The sequence below is a fragment of the Mustela putorius genome, unplaced genomic scaffold (genome assembly GCF_011764305.1).
Source record: "Mustela putorius furo isolate JIRA1106 unplaced genomic scaffold, ASM1176430v1.1 tig00000238_pilon_pilon_pilon, whole genome shotgun sequence".
Lineage (NCBI taxonomy): Eukaryota > Metazoa > Chordata > Mammalia > Carnivora > Mustelidae > Mustela > Mustela putorius.
The window spans coordinates 508,780-527,347 of NW_025421324.1; the positions used below are offsets into that span (position 1 = coordinate 508,780).

The 18,568-nt window shown below is 38.3% G+C and overlaps 1 protein-coding gene across 1 annotated transcript; it reads left to right on the plus strand.

Moving 5' to 3' along the window:
* Window positions 1–14,849: 14,849 nt before the first annotated feature.
* On the plus strand, window positions 14,850–15,845 carry LOC123391541 (olfactory receptor 52L1-like). Its single transcript, XM_045078269.1, has one exon. It carries the CDS (start codon window positions 14,850–14,852, stop codon window positions 15,843–15,845), a length of 996 nt encoding a protein of 331 aa, XP_044934204.1.
* Window positions 15,846–18,568: the final 2,723 nt, after the last annotated feature.

The window sequence follows — 18,568 nt, forward strand, 5'->3', positions numbered from 1 at the left end:
TTATAAACATATATTTTTATCCCCAGGGGTACAGGTCTGTGAATCACCAGGTTTACACACTTCACAGCACTCACAAAAGCACATACCCTCCCCAATGTCCATAATCCCACCCCCTTCTCCCAAACCCCCTCCCCCCAGCAACCCTCAGTTTGTTTTGTGAGATTAAGAGTCATTTATGGTTTGTCTCCCTCCCAATCCCATCTTGTTTCATTGATTCTTCTCCTACCCACTTAAGCCCCCATGTTGCATCACCACTTCCTCATATCAGGGAGATCATATGATAGTTGTCTTTCACTGCTTGGCTTATTTCACTAAGTATGATACGCTCTAGTTCCAACCATGTTGTCGCAAATGGCAAGATTTCATTTCTTTTGATGGCTGCATAGTATTCCATTGTGTATATATACCACATCTTCTTGATCCATTCATCTGTTGATGGATATCTAGGTTCTTTCCATAGTTTGGCTATTGTGGACATTGCTGCTATAAACATTCGGGTGCACGTGCCCCTTTGGATCACTACGTTTGTATCTTTAGGGTAAATACCCAGTAGTGCAATTGCTGGGTCATAGGGCAGTTCTATTTTCAACATTTTGAGGATCCTCCATGCTGTTTTCCAGAGTAGCTGCACCAGCTTGCATTCCCACCAACAGTGTAGGAGGGTTCCCCTTTCTCCGCATCCTCGCCAGCATCTGTCATTTGCTGACTTGTTGATTTTAGCCATTCTGACTGATGTGAGGTGATATCTCATTGTGGTTTTGATTTGTATTTCCCTGATGCTGAGTGATATGGAGCAATTTTTCATGTGTCTGTTGGCCATCTGGATGTCTTCTTTGCAGAAATGTCTGTTCATGTCCTCTGCCCATTTCTGGATTGGATTATTTGTTCTTTGGGTGTTGAGTTTGCTAAGTTCTTTATAGATTCTGGACACTAGTCCTTTATCTGATATGTCGTTTGCAAATATCTTCTCCCATTCTGTCAGTTGTCTTTTGATTTTGTTAACTGTTTCCTTTGCTGTGCAAAAGCTTTTGATCTTGATGAAATCCCAGTAGTTCATTTTTGCCCTTGCTTCCCTTGCCTTTGGCGTTGTTCCTAGGAAGATGTTGCTGTGGCTGAGCTCGAAGAGGTATAAACCTAACCAAAGAGGCACGGAATCTATACTCAGAAAACTATAAAGTACTCATGAAAGAAATTGAGGAAGACACTAAGAAATGGAAAAATGTTCCATGATCCTGGATTGGAAGAATAAATATTGTGAAAATGTCTATGCTACCTAAAGCAGTCTACACATTTAATGCAATTCCTATCAAAGTACCATCCATCTTTTTCAAAGAAATGGAACAAATAATTCTAAAATTTATATGGAACCAGAAAAGACCTCCAATAGCCAAAGGGATATTGAAAAAGAAAGCCAACGTTGGTGGCATCACAATTCCGGACTTCAAGCTCTATTACAAAGCTGTCATCATCAAGACAGCATGGTACTGGCACAAAAACAGACACATAGATCAATGGAACAGAATAGAGAGCCCAGAAATAGACCCTCAACTCTACAGTCAACTCATCTTCGACAAAGCAGGAAAGAATGTCCAATGGAAAAAAGACAGCCTCTTCAATAAATGGTGTTGGGAAAATTGGACAGGCTCATGCAGAAAAATGAAATTGGACCATTTCCTTACACCACACACAAAAATAGACTCAAAATGGATGAAGGACCTCAATGTGCGAAAGGAATCCATCAAAATCCTTGAGGAGAACACAGGTACCAGTACTTTTCAATTAAATATTTTTAAAAGGTATTCTTTTGGTAATACATACAAAATTATAAAACACATAAATGCTGGTAATTATACAAAAATAAAATATACAAAATCCTCTCATGTTCCATCATGGAACATTACTAAGAGAGCATTAGGTAAGGTAAGGAAGATCAAAAAGGTCTTAACAAAGAGAGGTATGAATAGGAAGGAAAACAAGGGTAGAAACAGAAAAGGCAGACAGACTATTATCTGATCCAGGCAAGAGATGGTGGTGGCATGGAACAGATTGGTGGCAGAGGAAATGACTTTGAATGAACAAATTTTGGAATAATAGTCAAATCAATATAATGATGAATTACAAATGAGAAATGAAGTATTCAATTAGAAGTCAAATATGAATCTTAGGATTCTATCTTGGACAACTTGGTGATATGGGCTCATTTACTGTAATGACATCACACATTAAGATTTCTGGGGTTTTTTGAGTGTACATCTGAAGTTTGTAATAACAAATGTAATGTGGGTGCCTGGATGGCTCAGTCGGTTAGAGTCTGCCTTCAGCTCAGGGCATGATCCCAGAGTCCCAGGATGGAGTCCCACTTAGGGTTCCCTGCTTAGTTGGAGAGTCTGGTTCTTCTTTCCCTTCTGCCCCTCCATAGCCCCCACTTGTGCTCTCTCTCAAATAAATATATAAAATAATTAATTAATTAATTAATTAACATGAAATCACTGTTTATTTTTTTTTCCTAGCAAATGTCAATCTTTCACAGAGGAGACAGATATTTAGATTTAAACAGAGTTTGGGTTTTTTCAAGCAACTACAATGGAGGGAGAGACTGAAGGAGTTTAGATTATTTCAAAAAATGTACTTAAATGATGGGCTATAGAAGGGCTAGACAAAAAATAAAATCAGAACAAGGAAAGAATGAGTGATAGTATGAAGAGGATTCTGCCAATGGCTTGTGACACTAGATATTCAACAATTGTGACTGTACTAGGGATAGTTGAAAATTTGAGCCTGAAGGTCGAAGGTGATAGCCAAAAGTAGATGTTTCAAGTCTATATATTAGAGATACATCAACCACAAAAATAAAATAATTCAAAATTTGATATTTTAAGCAAAAAAGTTTAAGTTTTGAGTACAGGCTGATCGAAGTACTCAAATATTTCATTTTCCCAGCAATAAGACTCCACTGAAAAATAAATGCATATACATAAAGTAATAACAATTATAGGAGAAGATACATACAGTTTAGTTACTTAAATTAAGGATGCATCTGGGAGGAGTTTAGGAAAGGCTTAGACTTCAAGCAAAGAATATGTTCAAGAGAAATAATTTGAGATGCGATTTTAGCCCATAGTATCTCCCACTGATTTTAGACAATTTAGTTAGGTAATAAATAATTTATTTAATTTTCTTGTTTTCTCATCTGATCCACCTGTAAACATAAGTCACCTGCCAGCTACCTTACATTAGAAAATGGCAGAAACTTGTCTCCTAGTGACCTTTCTAGGTTTGTTTGGGATCGGTGTAACTCTAGCAGTCTGGAGCTTCCTGTTGCTTTATATTGCACAGGAGGATTGGCCCAACCAAAATAGAAGCAATGAAGAAAACAAAGAGATAACCACTCAGCTGGCAAGCAGGGCATGAGCTGTTTCTGCTAGGAATCCAATAATACAGCTCTATTCACTTGTGCTGAAAAGTACACACCTGGAACACAACAGGGCTGTACAAAGATAGCACCAAAATAGACTGATGGCCAAAACTGAAATTCAAAAGGGATGCTACAATCAAGCTGATAGAAAATGAAAGAGCTGCTTTGTAGTTCCCACTTCTCCCACACTTATTTTTTTACTCTTTCTCCACAAGTTCCTAAGTAGTGACCTTTAAATGAGCCCCTCAATTCACTGACTTCTTACATTTGTTTTCTACTTATGTAAACTGATAGTTTTCTCCCCAATCTGATACTCATCCTTTGAATTATCACTCTGAACAATACAGCCCACCAGTGGCAGTTCTTAATCTTCCCTCTGATAATCCACTGACATTCTAACATTCAAATTATATAATATTGTATATCATTTAAAGTCCAGCAAAATGTCACTCACCAGAAATAACTATATAAGCAATCTGTTGCATATTTTTCATCTGTGTTTTTCTATGTTTATATTAAAGTTATATACATGTAAATGATATTATCCCATATCAATTTAACTTAAATACATGAACCTGTTATAAACTCTTTATTATATCCCATGTGTTATAAACTCTATTATATCCCATGCTGTTGCACTAGGGACAACTATTAGATATGACCTTCAGGCTCAAATTTTCAATTAGATAGAGTTTGTAGTATGTTATTATCTGTTAAAATGTGACAAATCTTTTTTAAAACTCTGTTCCACTTGGTGAAATTTTTATTTTTTTTTTTACAGTTTAGAATAACTGCACCAAATTCCTCTGAAAATCTTTGCTGGAATGTTTCTTGAAATTGCATTGATTTTATGAATTCATTTTAGGAGAAGACATCTTTAAAATGCTCATGTGTCCTTTCCATGTACATGGTTTATCTCTACATTTAATCAGGTTTTCATTTAAATACTTTTGAAAAAATTTTTATTTATTTTCTTAATTTCTTTTCAGTGTTCTAGAATTCATTGTTTATGCACCACACCCAGTGCTCCATGCAATACGTGCCCTCCATAATACCCACCACCAGGCTCACTCAACCTCCCAACCCCAGCCCTTCCAAAACCCTCAAATTGTTTTTCAGAGTCCACAGTCTCTCATGGTTCATCTCCCCTTCCAATTTCCCCCAACTCCCTTCTCCTCTCCATCTCCCCATGTCCTCTGTGTTGTTTCTTATGCTCCACAAATAAGCAAAATCATATGATAACTGACTCTCTCTGCTTGACTTATTTCACTCAGCATAATCTCTTCCAGACCCGTCCATGTTGATACAAAAGTTGGGTATTCATCCTTTCTGATGAAGGTATAATACTCCATAGTGTATATGGACCACATTGTCCTTATCCATTCATCTGTTGAAGGGCATCTTGATTCTTTCCACAGTTTGGTGACTATGGCCATTGCTGCTAGGAACATTGGGGTATAGGTAGCCCTTCTTTTCACTACATCTGTATCTTTGGGGTAAATACCCAGTAGTGCAATTGCAGGGTCATAGGGAAGCTCTATTTTTACTTTCTTAAGGAATCTCCACACTGTTCTCCAAAGTGGCTGCACCAGCTTGCATTCCCACCAACAGTGTAAGAGTGTCTCCTTTCTCCACATCCTCTCCAATACACGCTGTTTACTGTCTTGTTAATTTTGGCCATTCTAGTTTGTGTAAGGTGGTATCTCATAATTTAACCATTTCTACTATGATCCTTAGAACTCTTCTTTCTTCCTTTACTTACTGTGTTTACCAGGATTTCCTCTTTCACCCTAAAGTGTATCAATGATGACCACAGGACATTCAGCTGTGTTCTTTTAAGGGGCATTACCTTTGGCAAAAGGGAGCAATAGCCTCCAAGGTTTTGCTCTCTTCCTGGGACAATTCTACCCAAAGACTAGTTGATAAGAGGGTAAAAGGGTCTGTCTGGCACACAGGTCTCAACTTAGATGATTCTGAAAAGCCAACCAGAAATTGTTATGTAATTATGTAAGTCTTATTTTTGTTTTTTGTTCCCTCAAATATTTTTCGTTGGTTTCCACACCTGCATGCACCCATCCGCTGAATACTTTAGGAGGCCCTCTGTAGATCTTTGGAATTCTCTTTCTATACTGTTCTCTCTCCTCTAGTACTCTACTCTGTGAACTCTGGCTACCTTGGAATTCCCTGATTCCCATGTCCTTCTCACCATAGGAAGACTGCCAGGCTACACCTAAGTTCACCTTCCCTTCAAGATGGCTTGGAATCTCTCTCCAATAAGTTGTAACAATCTTTCTCCAATAAACAGGACTCAACTCTTTTGTTTCCCATCTCTTTGGAATCCTTGCTCTCCATTATCTCAGGTCCAGCGTCCTCAGAACAATTATTTTGTATATTTTGTACAATGTTTTGTTGTTGTTTTGTTGAGAGGATTTGAAACTGACTTGAAATTCAAATCTATATCTAACAGCTTAGATATAGATTTATCAAATATAGATATATCTGACTCTGCAGACCATCCTTCTAAATATTATACCACTTTCAACATTCTCTGAAATGTTACATTGAACCTTACCAGAATTTCTTAATGAAATTATCCTACTACCTGTTTTTTATATTATTCTGAATTCAACTCTGCTATTTGATATCTACATGGAGTGAGCAACTAATTTACCTTATGTAAATCTCAGACATTCAATAAATATTTACGTATTATTATCAAACATATAACTAGCACTATAATAGTCACAGGTATAAAACAGTGTATAAAGTAGTTAGTTAAGGTCATTGCCCTTATTAAGATTGCTTTATAGTTTTCACATTACATTATAGTATCAGTAGCTTCCAAGTGTTCGTTAAATAAAACTAGCTATCTTAATATGGACTACTTAACAGTGCACATGAACTGGATAGACAGATCACTGTCAGTTTTGTTCCCCATTAATGTGGTGTTCTAAATACACATTGTTAGAATATAGTAGGATCAACATATTTTTTACCTAATTAATGAAATCAAGGTCATACATAATCTGACCAGTGTATTTAGAACAACTTAATTTCTCTTCAGTTACATTGTTAGTGTATAAAAATGCAACTGATTTCTGTGGATTGATTTTGTATCCTGCCATGTTGCTGGCCTGCTGCATGAATTCTAGTTATTTGGGGGTAGAGTCTTTTGGGTTTTCCACATAAAGTATCATCTCATCTGTGAAGAGAGAGAGTTAGACTTCTTTGTAAATCTGAATGCATTTTATTCTTTTTGTTGTCTGATTGCTGAGGCTAGGACTTCTAGTACTAGGATGAATAAGAGTGGTGGGAGTGAGCATCCTTGTTGTGTTCCTGACCTTAAGGAAAAAGCTCTCAGTTTTTCCCCATTGAAAATGGTATTTGCTGTGGGCTTTTCATAGATGGCTTTTATGATATTGAGGTATGATCCCTCTAGCCCTACACTTGGAAGAGAGTTTTAATCAGGAAAAGAAGCTATATTTTGTCAAATGCTTTTTCTGCATCAATTGGGGGGGATCATATGGTTCTTGTCTCTTCTTTTGTTAATGTGATCTATCATGTTGATTGATTTGCGAATGTTGAATGACCCTTGCATCCCAGGAATAAATCCCACCTGATCATGGTGAATATTACTTTTAATGTACTGTTGGATCCATTTGAGTAGGATTTGTTGAGTACTTTGGCATCCATATTCATCAGGGATATTGGTCTGTAATTCTCCTTTTTGCTGGGGTCTTTCTGGTAATGGGATCAGGGTAATGCTGGCCTTACAGATCAAGTTTGGAAGTTTTTCTTCCATTTCTGCTTTTTGGAACAGCTTCAGTATAATAGGTATGATTTCTTCTTTAAATGTTTGGCAGAATTCCCTTGGAACCCATCTGGCCCTGGACTCTTGTTTCGGGGAAGTTTTTGATTACTTGCTGGTTACTGGTCTGTTCAGATCATCTATTTCTTCCTGTTTCAGTATTGGTAGCTTATACATACCCAGGAATGCATCCATTTATTCAGACTGCCTAGTTTGTTGGCAGTTAGCTGCTGGTAATAAATTCAAATAATTGTCTCTATCTCCTCAGTATTAGTTGTGATTTCTCCCCTTTCATTCATAATTTTATTAATTTGGGTCCTTTTTCTTTTCTTCTTTTTTGTATTTATTTAATTGACAGAGACAGAGAAAGAGAGCATGAGCAGAGGGGAGGAACAGAGGGAGAGGGAAAAGGGGGCTCCCTGACAAGCAGGGACCCCAATGGAGGACTTGATCCCAGGACCCTTGGATTATGAACTGAAGGTAGACACTTAACTAACTGAACCACCCAGGGGCCCCCCTCTTTTTTGGGGGGGAGGTAAGTCTTGCCAGTGGTTTATTGATGTTATTTATTCTTTCAAAGAACCAGCTTCTAGTTTCATTGATCTGTTCTACTGTTTCTCTAGTTTCTATTTCAAGACACGTCTCTAAAGACAAGGGAAACAAAAGCAAAAATGAACTTTTGGGACTTCATCAAGATAAAAAGCTCTTCACAGCAAAGGAAACAGTCAACAAAACTAAGAGGCAACCCATGGAATGGGAGAAGGTATTTGCAAATGACATTACATATAAAGGACTAATATCCAAGAGTTATAAAGAATTTCTCAAACTCAACATCCAAAAAACAAATCCAAAAAAAGAATTAAGATCACTTATGTTTGTCAAGAAACCCACTTCTGGTGACAGAAGATAAAAAAATATGTGAACAGACACTTCTCCAAAGACATAAAAAATGGCTAACAGACACTTCTCCAATGACATACAAATGGCTCAGACACATGAAAAAATGTTCAACATTACTGTTTGTGGGAAGTTCCTCAAGACATTAAAAATAGAGCTAACCTATGATGCAGCAATGGCACTACTGGATACTTACCCCAAAGATATAGATGTAGTGTCAAAAAGGGACCATGCACCCCAGTGTTCATAGCAGCAATATCCACAATAGCCAAACTGTGGAAGGAGCTAAGATATCCTTCAGCAGACAAATGGATTAGAAAATATGATTCACATATACAATGAAATATTACTCAGCCATCAGTAAGGATGAATACCTACCATTTGCATCGACATGGATGGAACTGGAAGGGATTATGCTAAGTGAAATAAGTCAAACAGAGAAAGACAATTATCATATGATTTCACTCATATGTGGAACATAAGGAATAGTGTGGAGGATCATAGGGGAAGGGAGGGAAAACTGAATGGGAAGACAAACCATGAAGACTCTGGACTCTGTGAAATAAACTGAGAGTTGTGGATGGGGTAGCAGGGTGATAGGCATTAAGGAGGGCATGTGATGTGATGAGGACTGAGTGTTAGATGCAACGAATGAATCATTGAACACTACATCAAAAACTAATGATGTACTACATGTTAGCTGATTGAATTTAAATTAAAAAAAAATAAAAAAGATTTTATTTGGAAAAAAATGCTAGAAATTTGTATGAACAAGGAATTTAGTAAAGAGTCACAGCCAAATAGAAATGAATTTTGCTAGTGTAGTTGTGAACTTAAAAATTCAAAAAAAAAATTTAATGGAAGTGATATGCTTTAAAAAAATCAATAATGACTCATAAGTAAAATTCCAAATTATTTCAGAAAAATCTGGTGTTCTTGTTATCTGCTCTTTCTAGCAAACCACCATAAACATAGTGCATAATATAGCATCTATTTTATCATTCTCATGGATACCGTGGGTCAGGAATTCAAAAGCAGTACAGTGGAGTAGAGGCCAGTGGCGTCCTTCTACTCAAACAGGTGAAAATAATCATGTGGCTAGTGTTTGGAATCAGTGGAAGACATCTTCACTCATATGTCTGCTCCTGGGCTGGCATGATTTTAATACTGGGCTTAATTGGGAGTGTTGACTGAAGGCCTACCCAAGGCCTCTTCATGTGGTTTTAGACTTCTTATTGCATGGCACCTGGATTCTAAGAAGGTGCTTCTTGGAGGGAGCATCCAGGAAGGAAACATTCCAAGACATGCAGACAGATGCTGAATGGGCTTTTCTGGCTTGAACTTCTGTTACATTCTATCTTCAGTGGATCACCAAGGCCACTCAGATTCAAGAAAGTGTTTAATTAGACTTAATCTCTTGGTGAGGAATTGTCAATGTTACATTGCAACAGAGCCTGTGGGACAGACATGTGTGGTCCTCTTTGTAATGTGTCATACCCAGTGAGATTTTTGTCTGTCTGAGAAAAACCTTTATTTCTCATTCACTTTTTTTTAATTTAATTTTTTATTTTTTATAAACATATATTTTTATCCCCAGGGGTACAGGTCTGTGAATTACCAGGTTCAAACTGAGGGTTGCTGGGGGGAGGGGGTTTGGGATTTCTCATTCACTTTTGAAGGAAAATTTCACAGGGTAGAGAATTCTGGGTTATTGTTTTCTATCTTTTAACTGTTTAAATATTTCATTCCTCTCTTTTCTTTCTTGCATATTTTCTGAGGTGAAGTCATTTGTAATTCTTATCTTTATTCCTCTATATGTAGGGTGTTTTTACTCCCATAACCTCTTTCATTATTTTTTTCTTTATCTTTGATGTTTGGTAGCTTGAAAATGATATTGCCTAGATGTAGTTTTTTGGGGCACTGATCCTGTTTGGTGTTTTCTGAGCTTCCTGGATGTGGTTTGGTGTCTGACAATCATTTGGGGGAAATTCTGTCATCATTGTTTCAAATATTTCTTCCTTTCTCTCTTTCTTCTTCTTGTAACCCCATTTTGCATATGTTACCCCTTTTAATTGTCCCACAGACATTTGATATTCTGTTCATTTTTTTTTTCTTTGTTCCCTTTGCTTTTCAGTTTTGGAGGATTCTATTGCTCTATTCTCAAGTTCAGAGAGTCTTTCCTTTGCCATATCTATTCTACTAATAAACCCATGAAAGTCATTTTTCCTTTCTGTTACAGTGTTGTTGTTTTTAATTTCTAGCATTTCTTTTTGTTTTCTTCTTAGTATTTCCATTTCTCTGCTTATATTGCCTATATGCATGATGTGTACTTTGTCCATTAGGGCCCTTAACCTATTGTTCATAATTGTTTAAAATTCCTAGTCTGATAATTCCAGCTACCCTGCCATGTCTGGGCCTGATGCATGCTTTGTCTCTTTAAATCATGTGTTTTGCTTTTTATATGACTTGTAATTTTTTGTTGATAGTGGGACATGATGTATTAGGCAAAAAAAAAAAAAAAAAAAAAAAAAAAAAAAAAAAAAAAAAAAAACCCTCCTCAAACTGCTGTATACAGACCTTAGTAACATGGTGATGGGTTGTAGGGGAAGGGGAAGTATTCTACCGTGGTTGGATCTCAGTATTTTAGTATTATGGGACTGTGAACTTCACAAGTGTCTTTCAGTCCCCCCCCCCCACTCTTATGTAGGACAGGATGGTTATTTGAGGGAAATAACCAACTCTCCTGCCTAATCAGCTATCCCTGGAGACTTAGCTCCCTGTGCCTCCAGCCAATGTGGAGGCTAACTTGGGCTCTGTCCAGGTGTATCTGTGTATCCTTTGAGACCTGTGAAATGGTAGTAACATCTTGACTTCCCAGTGCCTTGTTCACAGTCATCAGCTTTGCTTTGGAGAAGTATCAAGAATGGACTTACCTTTTAGAGTGAAGATGAGAACCAACTAAAAGTCCATGCACAGGATTTCAGGTGTGGGAATTGAAGTCACATTTGGGGCTTATCATTTTGGAGAAGACTATTGACAGCTGACTTCTGCTTTCTCATAGCCCTTGTGATAGGAGCTATTTCTTGGTTGGCTACTGCAGCTCTGAGTCTTCCAATACATCTGGTCTGACAACTTTTGTTGTCTTAAGTTTATTTTCTTTTGCCTCAGAGTAGCTGTTCTCTCCAGGTCTGACTTCTCAAAACTAAACCTTTCTGTTCAATTCCTCTTAGCTTCTGCCCTTCAGACCATGCATTGGTAACCTTTGAGTTTTCCAATACTAACGAAAGCCATGGTTGAATCTTCATAGTCATTCACAGAGGACTTTAGCATCCTAGCTTAACTTCCTCATCATCATATACGATGCATGTAGACATAGTTAATTAACCCACTTAACCCAAGTCTTGCCAGAGCTAGGAGAATATCATCCTGGAAATCTTTATCTTTGAACCCAAGTGATGTGTTTGGTTTCCTTTTTGGTATTCAGAAATTTCTGTATAGCTTTTTTGAATGTAAAATCCCCTTCATCACTGTTAGTCTCATGTTAGTCTCATGGGACAGGTGGTCATCATGTAGACTAAACTGGGGATTTAGGGTATTTCTGTAGCTGAGCAGAGAAGACCATAATGGAAACTTTGAGTCTGGCAATTTTCTCCTTTTTCTCAGTTCTCTCCTGAATCAAGACTGTGAGATACGCATACTCAGAGGTAGCCTGGAGATCAGGAGAATTGACCCCCTGTACCAGGTGTATTTTGCTGATTGTATATGTGTCTTGAATTTGACACCTGAACGCTGCCTCTAAGGGTTTGATTTTTGTTTTTCCCTCTCCTAGTAGGTCATCATTGTGAACCCATTGTTTCTATGCCCTCTCATAATCTCCGTGTCCCTGAATCTCTCTTTTACCACTATGATCAAGTCCATGCCACTTTAGAGATTATGGAAACAGGGACAAGCCATAGCCCACAGAGGGCTGCCTGCGCTCCCCGCCTGCAATGACAGAGATAGTGATAGAAGTGACCAGCAGTGACCAGAGGTGGCCCTCAATTCTGACACACAGCTGGGATCCTGCTATAGACTTTTCTGGCATAGAGATTCAACAGGGTTCCTTCTGACATGAAGCACCCAGAACATCACTTCAGGTGAGGAGCATGAGGCCCAATCAGTTCATCCCTCACAGATACCCACATCTGCTAATCCCTCAAGTTTTTGTCTATGGTTGTTTTATATACTCATCTGTTTATTTGTAAAATAATATTGTAATATTTTATGTTACATTATATAATATAATATTAGTAATATAATATTATAATATAATCATAAAGTATTAAGCAAACATTGCTAAGTACTAGCTAGATTCTGTACTTCTGAAAATTGCCCCAGGACTGCTGCCCCAAGCAAGACATAGCCCCTGATCTCCAAGCACCAACACACTGATAGGTTTTCCAGTACAAGGGAGTCAGTGCAATGACATGACTGGTAAAGTGATTTGATAGGGAAGAAAAGGAGGCATGCCATGCCGAATTACAGAATTTAGGGATGGCTTCATAGAAGACAGGTTGCTTGGACTGAATTTATGTGAATAAATATGAATGTACAACTCCAGTTTTCGCTAATTGTACTCTGCTTCCTACTCAGAGAACTAAATATACCTTCCCCTAGGTCTTTGGAATAAAGTCTGTTCTGCTTTTCCTCTAAGAATTACTGGGGCATCTCTTGTTGACTTTAGCAATTAATTTTTAAGAAATAGCCCTAGGCTTTTGCTCTAGACTACAAATCACACAGCATAAAGAGGCAGGTGGTACTCGGGTACCTGTGTGTCTGTTCTCTCTCCCTTACCCATTGTATTGGGCTCCATCCTCCACTTCTCTGCTGACACTGCTCCTATCAAAACAATGGGTGACCTCCCACAAATGGAGAGCTATTCTCTGACTCCTCAGCTGAAAACTGAGACATGGGCTGAAACCTACAGCAGAGAGGGTGTAGTTAAGAAAGAGACTTAATTTTCTCACCATACAGAATGTCAAGTACTAAAATATGAATTTTTATAATTATGGGATTTTCCTGGAGGTCTGAATAAAAATATGTTACTGTTACTTGCAGTTATAAGTGGATTTGAATATGGAATGAAAACACACTGGGAGTTATGTGCCTATCTGTCCTTTCAGATTTTGTAACTGCTATGTTCAGAGATTGGAAACAATACTGTAGTCATCATTGATTCATGAAAATGACACTAGGAGTGATCTATAGATGCACAATCTGAAGGACCTGAGTCTTCACTGACTCTTTTTTATATAGATATACATGTGAACCTCTCCCTTATGTATAAAAATACAATTATTTCAGACCATGTCTGTTTCTTAAGACAAAAATATAGATGCAAACAGATCCAGTGTCATGTTGTTTGTTTTAATGCCCTAGAAGTGAATCGCATGGAGAAGAATAAACAGAACACCTGTTAATTGTATGACTTGTTAATATGGGGGTTTCAAGAACACTGAATCATCATGACTTCATGGTGAGACATAAACAGCAAAAATTTGAGACAGAAACAGATTCATGTGGACAAAGCAAAAAGGAAAGAGGCGATAATCTCATATTTAGCAATGTTTTTTTATAAATGTTAATGATAATGATAACTACAATTGATTTAAGGTGATGTATATCAGATAAACTTTGAAATTTTGTACACCAGTCTTAAATGTATGATTTTATTCCATGGGTTTAATGGACTAAGTGTTTTAATCTCAGAAGTGAGAAGATGACATCTGTATGTTACAAAACACCCTCCTACTACATGGAGACTGGTTTGAAAGGTATGAAATCAAAGTCAGAGAGATCTAAGAGGATAGAGGTTAGGAGTGTGTCACTAAGCAGTGACACTGGGGGCTAAGAAGAATGACTGGATCAAAAGAGTTTAAACTGTAGTCAACAGGAACTGGTCACAAGTAAAAGAGAGGAGAGATAAGAATGAGAAAGGATCCTTACAGGTTTCTACATTGGGTTGAATAGGTACATATAGTGATTTAACATACAAAGCTATGAGCATGAAGGAGGTAGAGTGGATTTGGGGAGTAAACAAGTTAATTCAGTCTTGAATTCCTTGAGTGTGTGGTATAGATATTTAGGTATAGATAAATGCAAAATAGATCTGGGTTGCAGAAAAGTATTTGACTCAGAAACCTGGATTTGGAAGAAATTAAAGGACGTAATTGGTTACAATACTAATAAATGGATGAACTCAATCAGGGATAATGTACAGAACAGGGAAGAGAGGAGAGGATGGGACCCTGGAATCAACACCACATAAGAGAGAGGTAGATGAAGAAGGGGGTGGGATGGGAGACATAGGAGGGACAACTGGAGGCTGCTGTGTTGTGGAAACTGAGGGAGAATACTTTAAAGAGAACAGATTGATTTACAGCGTTCAGCAATGGCAAGAGGGGCTGCAGAGGATCCTTTCCAGTGGACATTCCAAGTGAGAAGTAATTGAATGGTAGACTTTAAACATCTCTCTAAAAGCAGAGTGCTTACTCTTACCTGTAAATGAAACTAGACCCATTGTAGTTCAGAATTGTGGATGTCTCACCTTAAAGACGTTATCTCAAGACCAGGGGATTCTCTTCTTTGTATCTCACTTATTTGCTTGTGTTTCACTTTCAGCTTCTTTCTTCTCATGAAGATGGTGGCCAGATCTAGACACTGGGATAACCCACCAGGAATGGAGAGATCATGATTTTGGTTTCTTTTCTCTCTTCTGTGTCCAAGCCATTGACGATGGCCTTTAATAATTCAAGCTGGAGGCTACTCCACCCTTCTTTTTTCCTGATGGGCATCCCCGGCTTGGAGGAAAGCCAGCACTGGATAGCATTGCCACTGTGTATCCTTTATCTTCTTGCTGTAATGGGCAATGTGAGCATCATCTTCATCATCTGGACTGACTCATCCTTGCACCAGCCTATGTACCTCTTTCTGGCCATGCTCTCTGGCATTGACCTGGTGCTGGCCTCCTCCACTGCACCCAAAACCCTTGCGGTACTCCTGGTTCATGCCCATGAGATTGGGTACACTGTCTGCCTGATCCAGATGTTCTTCATCCATGCGTTCTCTTCCATGGAGTCAGGTGTACTTGTGGCCATGGCTCTGGATCGCTATGTAGCCATTTGTCACCCTCTGCACCATTCTACCATCTTGCATCCAGGGATCATAGGGCGCATTGGGATGGCAGTGTTGGTACGGGGATTGGTCCTCCTCCTCCCCTTTCCTATCCTGTTGCAGAGACTCATCTTCTGCCGGGCCACCATCATAGGCCATGCCTATTGTGAACATATGGCTGTGGTAAAACTGGCCTGCTCAGAAACCACAGTAAACCGAGCTTATGGGTTGGCAGTGGCCCTGCTTGTGGTTGGGATAGATGTTGTGGCCATTGGTATTTCCTATGGTCTCATCCTTCAGACTGTGCTGAAGGTACCAGGGGGAGAGGCTCGTCTTAAGGCCTTTAGCACATGTGGGTCTCATATTTGTGTCATTCTGATCTTCTATATTCCAGGGATGTTCTCCTTTCTCACTCATCGCTTTGGCCACCATGTACCCCATCATGTTCATATTCTTCTGGCCACCCTCTACCTCCTTGTGCCACCTGCACTCAATCCTCTTGTCTATGGGGTGAAGACCCGGCAGATCCGCCACCGAGTGATGAGGGTTTTCTCCCTAAAAGGACAGATCTGAACACATCCCCATTATTTTCTTCTGAGGTTGCTGCCAAAGGTACAGCCAAGAGTCCCTGTCTGGTCTAGACTCTGTGGATAGAGATCATTCTGCAGTGAGGAGTTCTTTCTGTCCTGCTAGTCTCCTGGCAAAGAACACCGCTGGGGACTCAGATCCATCACTAATTTAGTTACCTAGATAGCTTGAGTTTTGATTATTTTCCTATGACTTCTTTTGCTTTTAATCCCAACATTTCTCTATGCCTGTGTTGAGGTGACTGAGGACTGGAGAAAAGAGGATAAGCCATTTTTTTCCTGGCTTCAGCTAATAAGTGTACAACAGCATCTGGTAAGGGACTGGGAAATCCCAGTGTCTTTGGTTTTAGAGTGTCTTCACATTCTTGAAGTTAGTGCTATTAGCTCTAGGTCACTCAGGTTCTGTGTAGCAACAGAGTCTCTCAAATCATTTCATACTGCCAATATGTCAGAAAACACCTCTTGTTACAATATGACTGTTAGTCATGTATTTAAATTAATTTAATTGGGGAGACACTAAAATAGGTTCTTAGAAAAATAAAATACAAAACTATTTTCAAGGAAGAAGTGTATATTGTGTAGAATGGATTTCTTTTTAAGAAGTTCTGTTTGCATTTTTCATCTGTTCATATTTTTGATTAGGATAAAGAAGAAATATGACCAGTATTGAATATATGTGTGTTTTATAAGTCTTAATTTAATAAAGCAGAACACCCAGGTATGTATTATTATTTATTAACTATAAAATGTGCTAGAGTCTGGTACTGGTAAACACAGCTTTATTGATACATGTAGACGTAGTTTTGGCACTTGGGAGAAGAATTTCTCTTCCAAAAATGTGGATATGGAATGATGTCAATTAGATGCCCCCCACCTTCCTTTCTAGTAACATAAACTGGGTAAAGCTCACAAGATGATTGCCATAATTAGTAAAGTGCATCCTGTTTGTTGGATGTTGCCCTAAAATATGGCTTAACTCTTTTGTATTTCTATGTAGCAACAAATTTTATTCAGTCCTGGAAGATGCAAGTCATTGCTGCCTTGCTATAGTGCTCTGGTGTTGAGAGGGTCCTACCCTGGGACTCCATAGTGGTTGAAAGGAGGGACTGGAAGGGTTAATGTTCCAGTTTCTTCTTTCTTTTAAATTTTACTCCTAATGAATAGTTTCAGGTACAGAGATGGAGTATAAAGTCTTCAGTTTGGTTGGCACATGTGGGTGAATTAGGGAGGAGTCCTATGAGTTCTTATTGCAGAAGCAATTACATGTTCTCAACAGCTTGGTTGTAGGCCTGGACTTGAACTCTAGTGAGTTGTCCTGGGGAAGTCCAGACTGTGCTCTATGTTGTATCACATCCACAGGAAAACCGTCATGGCCCTAGAGGTACTTAGTTTAGGTAGGTTATTCCAAGTAGCGGTTTGTTCTCTCCTCCCATTTACACCACTTGCTGATGCTTGGGATATGGGTATGATGGTGGGATCTAAAGAGCTTCCTTCAACCACAAGATAGAAATATGGATATAATTATGGCATGTTCAAAACAACTTGAGAGAATAACTTATAGGCAATAAAAACACAAATTTTATTATACTATCATCATTGGATTAGAGAAGAAAAATGCTATGCTATCAAATACTTTTTCAAAGTGTAAATTTATAAATATAAAAATATAAATTTACTACATTTATATTTAGAAATGTAAATTTATGTAAATAAGTGAGAACTAAATTAAATAGGAAAAAAAAAGATAGAAATGTGTGCTAAAGCTGTCAGAGCAACACTATAGAAGAGCGTGTGTCCCTGATGCCATCTGGGCCACCACCTTGACTTAAACCTGGGACAGAAGCTTGTATCTGGGTTAAGCCACTATGTTTCAGGAGAATCTTTTTGTAGCTTACTAACATATAGCCTAAGGAGTAGATGTTTTTCCTATCAGACCATCCAGGTAGGATATGTTTTCTTCCTGAAGGATGTCTTTTGGAATTTTTTTTTTTGAAAAGGTTTTCAGTTCTTGTCTAAAAATCTGTTTATTTTACTCATTCAATTTTACTATCAGAAAATGTTTATGTCATTTTCTTACTGTTTTATTTTCTATTTTGGCTATAGTACATCCCCATATATCCCCTGTTTCATTCCTAGCAGTGTTTATTTGTGCCTTCCCTAATTTCCTTGCTTACCCATGTTAAACATTTATCAATAGTATGAAAATATTTTAATGTTTGAACTTATATCCATTTAACCTAATATTAACACAGGCTTTTTGGCTCTAACTTTTCTTGTCATATTTTGCACAGAGAGGACTGCACTGACCCAGTTGCTCTGGTAATACAAGAACAGTTCCCTCATCAAGTCACTAAATGATGGCTTTCAATTTGTTATCAGTTCTAACGATTCTAAACTTGGATTATTTCTTGAATCTTGAATCTCTCTCTTTTTTTTTTAATTTGCAGAGTCTATTACCATATAGCATATTATTTGTCCAGGCTCATTGGGCTCAAACATTTCGCAGCACTCACCATAGTACTTGCCCTCCCAATGTCCATAGCCCAGCCACCCTATCCCTACCTCCTCACCTCCACCCAGCAACCCTCGATTGTTTGTTTAGTGAGATTAAGAGTATCTTATGTTTGTCTCCCTCCTGATCCCATCTTGTTTCATTTTCTCCCTCCCTACCCCACACAACTCCCCGCCCTGCCTCTCAGATTCTTCATA